The 14,020-nt window shown below is 34.2% G+C and overlaps 1 protein-coding gene and 2 long non-coding RNA genes across 3 annotated transcripts; all 3 read right to left on the bottom strand.

The window, feature by feature from the left end:
• Window positions 1–534, bottom strand: LOC144423037 (kelch-like protein 25). Its single transcript, XM_078113214.1, has one exon. It carries the CDS (start codon window positions 532–534, stop codon window positions 1–3), a length of 534 nt encoding a protein of 177 aa, XP_077969340.1.
• Window positions 535–8,028: 7,494 nt separating this feature from the next.
• Window positions 8,029–9,945, bottom strand: LOC144425377 (uncharacterized). The gene is made up of 2 exons (XR_013477499.1): window positions 9,456–9,945; window positions 8,029–9,170 (listed from the first exon to the last, which is right to left on the bottom strand). It is a non-coding gene; the product is annotated as an uncharacterized LOC144425377 (long non-coding RNA).
• A 1,032-nt stretch (window positions 9,946–10,977) lies between these two features.
• Window positions 10,978–13,222, bottom strand: LOC144425361 (uncharacterized). The gene is made up of 3 exons (XR_013477496.1): window positions 12,406–13,222; window positions 12,005–12,120; window positions 10,978–11,583 (listed from the first exon to the last, which is right to left on the bottom strand). It is a non-coding gene; the product is annotated as an uncharacterized LOC144425361 (long non-coding RNA).
• Between the last annotated feature and the right edge of the window lie 798 nt (window positions 13,223–14,020).

Here is a 14,020-nt window from a genome sequence, read left to right as displayed (position 1 = left end):
TTATATACCGGTAGATATTGCAACAGTTGCCAATGGAGTAATAGTTTTCCCTTGTATTGTGTCAATCATTTTCCATTCCTTTCTTTCAGGATCATATTCCTCTATATTTGCAGGATTTCCATTTCCACCAATGACATAAATTTTCTCATCAATCACACAACTATTGAACTGTTGCCTTGCATTTTTCATTGGTTTCAATATTATCCAGGTTTTAGACACAAATGAACGAAATTCAACAGTAGCTAGATTTAAATTTTTATTAACATTAAAACCTCCCATAACATATATTCCTTCCTCGGTAGCAGTTGCAGAAGCACAATATCTTGCTTCATTCAATGATCTATTATCCATTGACCAAGTTGATGTGACAGGATCATAAATCTCAACTTGTTTTGTTGCTCGATATTGCTGCTCAGATTGTCCTGCAATACAAAACATCTTTCCATCAGCAGCCACCAAAGATTCCCAAGCTAGAATCAATGATTTGTTTGTTAGTCTGGTCCATCTATTATTTGATGGATCATATCTTTCCATAATGTTTGAGTGCCTTCCATACTCAATACCATAAACAAAACCATCGAGTGCAACTACACAAGCATACTGAGATTTGTATTTGCCATTTGTTCCCACTTTGCATTTGATTCAGCATATTTAAGTCTGTAAAACGATCCATTTGTACAAATTACGTAAATGTAAGATTCCATCACTACAGCAGAATGTAATGTATTCTGTATAATTGCTTGATCTATGGTTTGCATTGGTGTCCATGTTTTATCATCAACATCATGAGAATGCATTCTTTGAGAAGTTTTGTCAAAAACAACAAGCTGTTTATTCTCTGTCAAAGTGACATCTTTTGAACTGATATTCCCAGTACTGTCTAAGATTGACAAGGTCAATGACTGAATAGATTTTTCAGATTCAACTATTAGTGTCTCATTTTCAACAAGAAATCTTCTATATGACAAAGTCATTTTTGTCAACTGAAATTTCATCACCAAACTAAGAAAACATTCTTTTCTTTCATCAATATCATGTTTGGTCCAAGCTAACAACATCTTACATTTCACTTCTTCCTTTGCTTTTGTTTCCTTTGATTCCATCAGAAATGAAATGAATTTTTCATCAAGATCCATAAACTCATCAGACTGGGCAATTTCTATAAAACGTTGCAATGCAAATTGATTGCATTTTTCCTCAAGTTGTTTACAGTTGTACCTATTGGCAATTTTTTTAGTTTGAAAAAACGATCTAGGATCAAGATCATCTTCCAGAAAAATTGCGATACTATCACAAAGTCTTTGCAGCTGCATCATGTGAGCAACACCCATGAGTGTTTCACGTTTTTCTTTGGCAACATAAGCATCCCCAGTGTAAATGAAATCAACACATTTTTTAACACAAACTCCATCAAATTCCTTTATTTCAACGACACCAGATTTTGTTTCCACATTTTCATGAGATAACATTGCTTTAAAATAATCGGAACTTGCCGACACAATATTTTTATGAACGGGAAGTTCTTCAGATCCAGCTTTGATCATGAAATCACAATGACGTCCAGTTTTACGATATTCATTCAATTGTTGTAAAATTTCAAAAGCATGTTCTTTAGAATCTGTATTGATTTTTTCTTCCATTTCTGAGATGATTTTCTTCAATTTTGTAAAGAACTGCTTATACAGTTAAATGATTATAGCCTACCAATATTGATAAAGTACCTCAAACAATAGAAAAACTTTTTCTTCCATTTCTGAGATGATTTTCTTTAATTTTGTAAAGAACTGCTTATACAGTTAAATGATTATAGCCTACCAATATTGATAAGGTACCTCAAACAATAGAAAAACTATACTTAAAAAAGATATATAGTTTATAGTTCAACACAAACAAACCTTTGCTTGCTGCCTTGCTTCATAAAACAATGACTACAATAAAATAAAAATGAAACTATACCCAGATAACGAAAGGCAATGCTGCAATGCCTGATCAAATTAGTACAAATCACAATATCTAAGCCGCCGAAGGTATGTCTGTGTGTAAAGTATCAAGTCAAATATTGACTGCTTGAACTAAAGCTCTTCGAACTAACGGATGGCAAAATCACAATTACTGAATTAAGTAATTTTCAAATATTTTTATAAACACAACTAAAAACTGACAAATAACACTGTAACATGCAAAACTAAGTTTACAACCCTGCTTGAATATCCATCTAAGTATAGGCATTGTTACACTATTTTAGCCCATTTTAATAACAGAAACTAATAAAAATGCCAAAATATCAAACAGAAATCCAGATGCCAAATGTCTGAACATGCTTCAAAAAAAAAATTGCTAAATTTGGAGATAGAAAACCTAACATAATAGCCATGTGTGATAACGGCATGTTTTTTTATAATAATTTATTTTTTAAGCCAATTGATCAAAATAAATTTTGATTACCGGTAGTTCCCATCCAAATTCGATTAGATCCCATTCCCAGAAAATGAACATTTGCATAAAAAAAATCAACTGGTATCGTATGGCCGATAAATGGAAATCGCTGACACGAGGCGTAATAAAACTGTAATAGGAATTTCGCAAAGAGAAAGTTTTTTGATCTTTTTTTTATTTTTTCCATTTCTTTTTTTTGTATTATGTCATTATATTAAATTGTTCATTTAGAATCATGTTACATGTTGTGATTTGTAGAACACCATTTAAAGATTAGATTTATTTTAGTTTATGAATTGGCATGTAAACAAAACGTTTTAAAATGAATATACAATACTACTCTACTCATATATGCACCCAAATGACACTGTAACAGTGCATGTAAATATCTACACCTGAACATTTCCCCCGCATATCAGAGTTTTCAATAATAACAATTATGAAATAAGAATTTTGCACTATTATATTGGTCTAATTTTACAGAATAACAGACTTATGAATCAGATCATCCATGTGTTCAAAGAGAAGCAATTCTTCCCTTTGGTACTGGTACTGGTCATCTGGTTTAAAGTCCCAATCAATTTGCACTTGAATAGTATTCTCATGCTACTTTTGGATATACCAATTTCGCCATATTTCATAGAATTTCAAATGTCCAAATGGCATATTTACCACATGATGCAGTTATCAATTTTGAATGGCAAATGATACCATTTGCTATTATTTGGTCTGGATTAAATGATTCCAGCTCACACCATTCCCAAAAATCCCTGGTTATTCACACGTAAAAAATAAATAAAAACTTGTCTCTTTAATGCCATAATTCTGTAATTAGGTACCGGTACATAAAACACATGTCCCTGGTTCATCCTCAAACCAGTATTTCATTTTATCAGCAGTGGGTAACCCATTATGCAATAGCTTCCAATTGAATTTTTTACATTTGTTTGATTCTGGACTTTTGCCAAATTTGTTCCCAATTAAAGCCACCATTAAATCTCTTAAATATTTCCCACAACACAACACCTTACCGCAGTGATTCCCAACCTTTTTTATGTCGCGGCACACTATTGAGTTTTTTAAATATTCGCGGCACACCTATCACAAAACATGAACATTTCCTACTCTTGAAGCCATTTAGCTATAAAATGATAAAAAAACATAGAAAATCAGATGAGGGAAATTCTATTCTTGTTAATACAACATACCCTGTATTTAATATGGATGGTTAATAGTTACCGATATTATAACTGTTTTCCTACAATAATGTACACGAGACCCACCTTCGGAGCACCTCACATTATTGTATAAGATGCATGGGTAATACGTGATGCTAATACGCTTTGGGTTTTCTCGCCCCTGCCCGTTCCACGTTACGCATTATTATTATCACAGGTATTCTCCCTTTTGCACAATTAACCTAATTCATTTTTGTTACAATTTAATATGTTTCTCCCATTGCCAAAATCATTCAACGGTGTTATTCTCTGCACTAGCAAAAGAAATGAAATAGGCAAAAAAACAGTATTTCGTTACAACAATTAATTATTATTGCTAATAACACTGAATAGATTTAAAGTTGTTATAAATAATTTTCACAAATGGACGAATTTTTTCACATTATGAATTTCGTACAAGGCACGAGCAGAATTTGATGACAAAAATCGTAGCGTTCACAATGCCGAAACGCTATTTGACTTTTCAGACAGCAGAAAACTATCCGAAAAATTACCGTTTCTGTGTTTGAGATATGAAATAATCGTCAATTTCACCACCCTTTCGTGAAATAGTGCAATTTACTAAATCTGATGAAGGTTTTATTATTAAGTCTCATTGCATCAGTGTTTGTGCTACAACGCGTTTCGCAGGATTACTGACATGATTACAGATCGCAAGGGTGGGCAAAATAGAATATTTTTGTCGAATTAAATAATTCGAATATTTCGAACGGATAGTCGAATATCGTTTTTTTTTTATACACATGCTAGGCATTCTAATGTTGATGAGCTATTTCCGCCCGTACTCTCTTTTTACAAGGACTACTTCTTGCTCAACGTTTGGTTTTATATTCCTGGGAAAACTATGCATTTATATGGGCGAAATATATTAAAGAGTGAATTCAGGATTTTATTCTGATTTTCGATTTTACGCCGGGTTTGATCTTCCTCCCCTCCCCACTGATTGTAAATTAACTGTCCCAATTTTAAGCTAAAAAATATTATTATTTCTGACGCTGGGATGCGGATATTTATAAAGACGATAGTTAACCTTCTTATGATTTTACTTTCCTATTGTGTCTATTTTATTTTCGTATTAAATAGTGAATAAAAATCCTGCAAAGTCATTGCGCGAATCCTGAATATTATTTTGAGTTTAAATAATAGTCAAATAATAATTTCTTGGTCAAATTTGAAACAAAATTTTGCACAGTAATTTGTTACCTTTATTGACATTTTCAATTTTACGAAAAGGTGTTGGCGTGCATCATGCAAAACTTAGAATTAAAACAATACCCAAATACCTGAAATACGACTCCTCAAATTTGTCGTTTCTGTTTGTTAGCAAGAGCCATGGGATATTCAAGTGATTGGCAATTGGAATCACTTGAAATAAATTCAAAAATGAAATCTCTTCGCGGCACACCAAAATCTTTCTGCGGCACATTAATGTGCCGCGGCACCCTGGTTGCTAACCACTGCCTTACTTTTTTTTTTTGCCAAATTTAAATCCATTGCCAATTCGGATTTATGAAAATGATAGTTTTGGTTTATCCAAATATAATATTTCAATTTAGTTGCATGAATCCCAATTTTCCAGGCAATTTAGGTGATATTATAGAGCATATAGTACAAGTATACAATACATAGATAAATATTGTCAAATATTAAACAATTCAGATACATTTACCCGTATTGATCTAAAAACCCAATTTAAATTGTGTTCGCATTCATGAAATGGCAATCCATGTATCCAGTGACCATTGAAAACATTATACCATACAACACATATTTTAAGTTTATACATTATTAGCATTTAATATGAAAAACAAATTTTCAAAGAATTAGACAAATAATCAGAAGAACACCTATCATGCCATTAGGTGTTCTCTATATTTTCAGTCTATGTAACCCTTTTTTTTCGTTGTATGAAAAAGTAGACATTATACCCAAAATTAGTAACTATGGTACACAATCCGGAGTCGTGAGATGGCTAATGATTGCAGAGTATTGGTTTTTAATTAGTTTGGAATTGATATTATAACATGATGGATTTATTCAATACATCATCATTGTGTTGGTATTGCATGATATTATTCCTGCATTCGCTGTCCATCAAACTCATACATCCCAGTATTTTACATTTGAAAATTGCTCTTAAATTACACTGCATTTTAGCATCATATTTGACAGAGTTTCTGTATTGCCAGATTGCTGATTTGCCACAAATCACAGTCAACAACACAGACTTGTTTTCTATGTTGTTGTTGGTTTTCCAGCTTAGTTCTTTATACTTATTGGGTACTTTTATTTGCCAAATCTTTTTCCATGGGATAGGTTGGATAAGATGTAGCTTGTTTGCAACATATATATTATGATCAATAATTTGATTATTCAATTGGTTTGATTTTTCCTATTATAGAAAGATTTCGGGCCCTCCACAGATTTATTATGCTTTGGACACTATTAAGAACTTTATTCCAATTTTTTTCAATGGAACCAGTGTTATTTCCTAAGTATGCCCCCAATATTTTAATCTCATCTTTTTTGACCTCAATACCTTTGTATTCTGGGGCAATATTCCAATTAATTGCATTTCCACACAATAAAATTTTACAATTTTGTTTGTTAATTCGTATTCCCGTACACATTTCTAAGTGTTTTATTGTTTTAAGACTTTCATCGATAGAAGCCAAATTTGTTACAGTCAGAGTTGTATCATCTGCGTACCCTTTATGAATTTCGATTTGCCCACTACAATTGCTGAATCCCAAAATATCTTTATCAGATTTAATATTGATTGCTAAAAGCTCAGCTATAAACAGACACAAATATGGTGCTAATGGGCATCCTTGTCTCACTCCCCTTGTTAACAGGTAATCTTGTGACAAGTAGCCATTCGTAATAATTTTCGAATGGGTGTTAGGATAGGATAGGATTTACATATTTATCCCGGGGGAGAGGAAAGCCGATAAGACGGCTTATCCATATGGCGAACCACGGCCTCTCGTCCGGTTACCATTCCAAGTCGGGTATGGGATTTAGTTTTTTACTGTATTGTTTGTTTTCGGAGGGTTCGAATCCATTTTAAAAAATATTCTCTAAAGCCCAATTTTCGTAAGAGACGTAATACTAGTTCTCGATCGACCATGTCATACGCTTTCTCCTGATCTATTCAAAAAATATAATAAGAGGTAAGTTTTGTTGGTTAGCCCAAAAGATGTCATCCCGAAGAGTTAATAAATTTTCATGAATTACTCTGCCAAAAATAAATCCAGTTTGATCTTGTCCAATTAGTTCTGGTAATACACTTCTTAATCTATTAGCCAATAATTTTGCTATAAGTTTATATTCGAAATTCAACAAAGAAATTGGGCGCCAGTTTTTTAAATCATCTTTGTCTCCATTTTTATATAAAAAGTGTTATGACACCTATTGCTGAATCATGTGACATTTCGCCTATATCATGAAAGCTTTGGTACAGAATAAGTAGAATTGGTTTAAGTGACTTCCAAAATTTAGCGTAAAATTCTTTTGTTAAGCTGGCTATGCCGAAACAAAATGCACCGTGTTGTATTTCCCACAACACAACACTGTCCTGCCTGCTGTCCGTGAAACGGGGAATACCCTAACTATCTGGTGTTGGATTGAGTGGCTCTTGGATACTATCCAGTTAGGCCGCGAGCCGAGGCCCTGAAAAACGCCTAGAAAGTGAGTTTCGTAGCGCACATCAGGTAACTACCTGAAAATGATTTTAAAATGTTCCTTAAAAATTTAGTAACAAATATTGCCTTGTTCCCACTTCCAAAAGTTGCACGTTTTACGGAAAAGACGCTTTTACTACAAGAAATATGTGCTACGATCTGTCCTATATTCTCTACATTTTCGGCAAGGAACAATGACTTCTGCATGACGTAACAATTGAATTAAACCAGCTGTTAGCGAGCGGATGAATATTAGTTATTACTGCTCGACCTTGCGCTGAGTTGGGCAGGCTTTCCATAGCCCTGTTTAGTTATTATTAGTTAAGTTATGCTAAGACGTTGTTGAAAAATGTATAAGTAAATTATTAAACACTTGTAGATCCTTACCACGGATATGGGCCGTGAGACGAAACCATGAAAACGCCCAGAAAATGAGTTTCGTAGCGCACATCTGGTAACTAAATAAATTCTTCAGTTTTGTGTGAAAACGAACATAATGAACGCATTACAACTTGTTCCACAATCCTGGTGCGAAATTGAATATAAGAGTTTCCCGGAAATTCAATAACCATAAGTTTACAACACATACATAAGAACTATACAATTCGAGAGCCCTACAGCACACTAACACAAATGTATTCCTGTAATGTTTTGCCTGACCAAAATCGGACTTCCTCAGTCAATCATAATTTATTAGGTAGATTACGAAAAATATGGCATACATGTAACCAACAACAAAAAATACTTTAATTGTGTGACAGGAGTCGGGAGTGACCTCAAAAGCAGCGACACCAACAACGCTGATTCACATTTGAGAATAAATTTTATGTAATAACCACAAGCAGTTTACAACAAGAACAGCATAAAAAGCTACATCCATTTTATAGAAGCTATCAAACGTATTTATTTTTAAGCAATGAAGTCACAAATTAACATCGTGAGCACGAAAACACAAATAAATCAGTTATTTCTCACTTAGAAATTTACCGCAAAAGTCAAGAAAATTAAATGAATGTACAATATGTACATAACATAGTGAACAGAAATATTACAATTTACAATTAATCTTTTTTTAGTTTATGTGGTTATGTATTTGAACAAAGGCAATAATATTTCTAGAAACAGGACTACGACACTAACAAATGTCCGAAAAAAAAAAAAATTGTATGATACTTATTAAATCAACTGTAATATCTAATTCACTTTCTTCTGAATTGTTTTCGAAATCCACTATCTCAAAAATCGACTTTTCCTCTATAGGTGTACTGTGATTTCTGCAGTCAATACAAAAACAAAAATCTGTGCAATTTAAGTTGATTTTGGCACACTTTCATAAATTATTTTTGACTATTTTTCTTTGCAGTTTGCCAACTCAAGAACTGATTTGAGGGCCACATGCTTCTTCAGTGAATCATTGTTGGGTGGAGAGTATAATCCTTATGTTTGACAGTGTTAAATAGACGTGCCCTGGTATCATTTACATTCTTCATATCCTCTTCAAATTCCTCAGCTTTATTTATTAATACCTCGTTAACCTCAAAAGATCTTCATAGTCGAGGGAAAAAAATGAATTGAAAATCTCAATGAAGTCTCCAACATGAATTTGATGGGCAGTTCCAATTGCAGAAAAGTGCTAAAGTATTTCAATATGAATAGCCCATCTAAGCTGTTTGCAACTATTATGATTCTCATATACCTTTAAGCTTCAAGACTTCTTGTTTAATCCATTTTATAGCACTGATAGCAGCAGGGATCAGAGCCTGCGTTAGGTCGGATTGGTGGAACATTGCCGTTTTCTTTTGTAGTACAGTATCTAAAATAAGGAAGAAAATAATATTTGGAGCAGCATGATTTTAAAAATACCCCTAAATACTAACTAATACCTTGAATACATAATGCATTTTATCTGATGTACTAAATGAGCGTATATATGCTCATTGCATGTTCTACAGTCCAGCAGTGTTTGCATACCATTACTAGACTATATCTACACTAAATTTTGATATATCACAGTCTGAAATGTCCTATGACAGTATGAGTATGGACTATAGACTATATTTTGAAACATCAACTGTTTGTCTACAACTTCATTTCTCACCTCTCAATCGTTTCCAATGCTACCTTTCTTTCCACTCCGGCATAACTTATCATTGCTTCCCAGGTTCTTGTCGACTCTATGAATTTAGATTTAGACCAACCGACATTTGCATTAGTAAAATTGATTAATTTCTTCTCTTTCACACAACCGTGCATTACAGAAACAGCCATTCATTTCTATTTCCAAATATGCTGTGGCCTATATAGTAGTATAAGTCTGCTGAATAGTCAAGAAGAGTCATTAAATTAATCATAAACATTTCATGCAAGCCAGAAAATATCGTTGTTTGTGACATATTATTCTAGGTCTAGCCTTCCTTGGAGTTACCGCACCGTACCTATTTAACAACGTCTTATGAGCTAGTACTCAACTAAAATTGCTATTTATGGTAAGGATATACAAGTGTTTAATATCTTACCTATACTTTTCAACACCTCCTTAGAATAACTGAACTAATATTACCGGTAACTGAAAAAAACTATGGAAAGGCTACTCAACGCAAAAGCGAGCAATTGTAGTACATCTGATATTCATCCGACCACTGGGGATCCACCTACAGCTGACTAACTTGACTGTTACGTCGTGCAGAAGTCTGCGTTCATTGGCCCATGATACCGGAAAAGCAGAGAAAATAGGACAAATGGTAACACATATTTATTGTAGTAAAAGCGTCTTTTCTGTAAAACGTGCAACTTTTGGAAGTGGGAACAAGGCAATATTTGTTACTAAATTTCTAAGGAACATTTTAAAATCATTTTCAGGTAGTTACCTGATGTGCGCTACGAAACTGAAAGATAAATGGCCTCGGCTCGCGGCCTAGGCCGCGAGCCGAGGCCCTGAAAAACGCCTAGAAAGTGAGTTTCGTAGCGCACATCAGGTAACTACCTGAAAATGATTTTAAAATGTTCCTTAAAAATTTAGTAACAAATATTGCCTTGTTCCCACTTCCAAAAGTTGCACGTTTTACGGAAAAGACGCTTTTACTACAAGAAATATGTGCTACGATCTGTCCTATATTCTCTACATTTTCGGCACTGAACAATGACTTCTGCATGACGTAACAATTGAATTAAACCAGCTGTTAGCGAGCGGATGAATATTAGTTATTTCTGCTCGACCTTGCGCTGAGTTGGGCAGGCTTTCCATAGCCCTGTTTAGTTATTATTAGTTAAGTTATGCTAAGACGTTGTTGAAAAATGTATAAGTAAATTATTAAACACTTGTAGATCCTTACCACGGATATGGGCCGTGAGACGAAACCATGGAAACGCCCAGAAAATGAGTTTCGTAGCGCACATCTGGTAACTAAATAAATTCTTCAGTTTTGTGTGAAAACGAACATAATGAACGCATTACAGCTTGTTCCACAATCCTGGTGCGAAATTGAATATAAGAGGTTCCCGGAAATTCAGTAACCATAAGTTTACAACGCATACATAAGAACTATACAATTCGAGAGCCCTACAGCACACTAACACAAATGTATTCCTGTAATGTTTTGCCTGACCAAAATCGGACTTCCTCAGTCAATCATAATTTATTAGGTAGATTACGAAAAATATGGCATACACGTAACCAACAACAAAAAATACTTTAATTGTGTGACAGGAGTCGGGAGTGACCTCGAAAGCAGCGACACCAACAACGCTGATTCACATTTGAGAATAAATTTTATGTAATAACCACAAGCAGTTTACAACAAGAACAGCATAAAAAGCTACATCCATTTTATAGAAGCTATCAAGTATCAAACGTATTTATTTTTAAGCAATGAAGTCACAAATTAACATCGTGAGCACGAAAACACAAATAAATCAGTTATTTCTCACTTAGAAATTTACCGCAAAAGTCAAGAAAATTAAATGAATGTACAATATGTACATAACATAGTGAACAGAAATATTACAATTTACAATTAATCTTTTTTTAGTTTATGTGGTTATGTATTTGAACAAAGGCAATAATATTTCTAGAAACAGGACTACGACACTAACAAATGTCCGAAAAAAAAAACAAATGTATGATACTTATTAAATCAACTGTAATATCTAATTCACTTTCTTCTGAATTGTTTTCGAAATCCACTATCTCAAAAATCGGCTTTTCCTCTATAGGTGTACTGTGATTTCTGCAGTCAATACAAAAACAAAAATCTGTGCAATTTAAGTTGATTTTGGCACACTTTCATAAATTATTTTGACTATTTTTCTTTGCAGTTTGCCAACTCAAGAACTGATTTGAGGGCCACATGCTTCTTTAGTGAATCATTGTTGGGTGAAGAGTATAATCCTTATGTTTGACAGTGTTAAATAGACGTGCCCTGGTATCATTTACATTCTTCATATCCTCTTCAAATTCCTCAGCTTTATTTATTAATACCTCGTTAACCTCGAAAGATCTTCATAGTCGAGGGAAAAAAATGAATTGAAAATCTCAATGAAGTCTCCAACATGAATTTGATGGGCAGTTCCAATTGCAGAAAAGTGCTAAAGTATTTCAATATGAATAGCCCATCTAAGCTGTTTGCAACTATTATGATTCTCATATACCTTTGAGCTTCAAGACTTCTTGTTTAATCCATTTTATAGCACTGATAGCAGCAGGGATCAGAGCCTGCGTTAGGTCGGATTGGTGGAACATTGCGTTTTCTTTTGTAGTACAGTATCTAAAATAAGGAAGAAAATAATATTTGGAGCAGCATGATTTTAAAAATACCCCTAAATACTAACTAATACCTTGAATACATAATGCATTTTATCTGATGTACTAAATGAGCGTATATATGCTCATTGCATGTTCTACAGTCCAGCAGTGTTTGCATACCATTCCTAGACTATATCTACACTAAATTTTGATATATCACAGTCTGAAATGTCCTATGACAGTATGAGTATGGACTATAGACTATATTTTGAAACATCAACTGTTTGTCTACAACTTCATTTCTCACCTCTCAATCATATCCAATGCTACCTTTCTTTCCACTCCGGCATAACTTATCATTGCTTCCCAGGTTCTTGTCGACTCTATGAATTTAGATTTAGACCAACAGACATTAGTAAAATTGATTAATTTCTTCTCTTTCACACAACCGTGCATTACAGAAACAGCCATTCATTTCTATTTCCAAATATGCTGTGGCCTATATAGTAGTATAAGTCTGCTGAATAGTCAAGAAGAGTCATTAAATTAATCATAAACATTTCATGCAAGCCAGAAAATATCGTTGTTTGTGACATATTATTCTAGGTCTACCCTTCCTTGCAGTTACCGCACCGTACCGGTACCTATTTAACAACGTCTTATGAGCTAGTGCTCAACTAAAATTGCTATTTATGGCAAGGATATACAAGTGTTTAATATCTTACCTATACTTTTCAACACCTCCTTAGAATAACTGGACTAATATTACCGGTAACTGAAAAAAACTATGGAAAGGCTACTCAACGCAAAAGCGAGCAGTTGAGTACATCTGATATTCATCCGACCACTGGGGATCCACCTACAGCTGACTAACTTGACTGTTACGTCGTGCAGAAGTCTGCGTTCATTGGCCCATGATACCGGAAAAGCAGAGAAAATAGGACAGATGGTAACACATATTTATTGTAGTAAAAGCGTCTTTTCTGTAAAACGTGCAACTTTTGGAAGTGGGAACAAGGCAATATTTGTTACTAAATTTCTAAGGAACATTTTAAAATCATTTTCAGGTAGTTACCTGATGTGCGCTACGAAACTGAAAGATAAATGGCCTCGGCTCGCGGCCTATATCGACACCGTGTGTATTCAAGCACGCTAGGCTAGCAATATTTTGGTGGTGCGGAATTCTGCAACCCCGAACCTGATAGCGGGGCATGGACATTGCTTGAAGAGTAATTATAAGTAACGAGATACCATCTCGCGGCGTGTATCCTTCGCTCTGACTCAATAGCGTGGAAAATTTCTCGAAGGAAACTTGCGCATCGCGATGACGTCAAAGTTACAAGAGAGATATGGGCAATGCTTAGATTAATCACGAGATACGATCTAGCGGTGTGTATCCTTCGCTATGACTCAACTAGCGTGAAAACTTGCGCATCGCACACACACACACTCAGCGTGTCTCAAAAATACATATATTTAGAAAGTTGAAAAATGAACAGATGATACTTCTTGTAGAGTAAAAATCAAGCAGTGATACATCTCTCGAATAGAATATAGATTTATTTCCTCATTGCATTGCATCTCAAAATATTACATTCGATTATTTTCGGCGCCATTGAACCCTTTGCACTTAGCATCAACTTTTCTGCGTTTTGTTGCCATTTGTCTAACTATATTTAAATTATAGGCTCATCAAACGAGTAATTGCATATTTTATAGTTGTTAAATCATTATATAATTAAGTCTAGACGTGTCTCACAATAATTTCTCTTACTATTATTCTGTGAAGCGTCGTGGGCCGGAATCGTCCCGCGGGCCGAAGGTTGCCGGCCCCTTAAATTGCCGAGTAAAGAATCAAGCATGTTATAAAGACTGGCAGGAACTTTGCTACCATCAGAGAGTATTTAATTTCTTTCTCAGCT

Source organism: Styela clava, chromosome 1 (assembly GCF_964204865.1).
Source record: "Styela clava chromosome 1, kaStyClav1.hap1.2, whole genome shotgun sequence".
NCBI lineage: Eukaryota > Metazoa > Chordata > Ascidiacea > Stolidobranchia > Styelidae > Styela > Styela clava.
This window is presented reverse-complemented; position numbering and strand designations above follow the sequence as displayed.

Excerpts from the sequence above, each read along its gene's own strand:
- LOC144423037 (XM_078113214.1), bottom strand. The coding sequence starts at position 534 with ATGGAAAGATATGATCCATCAAATAATAGATGGACCAGACTAACAAAC.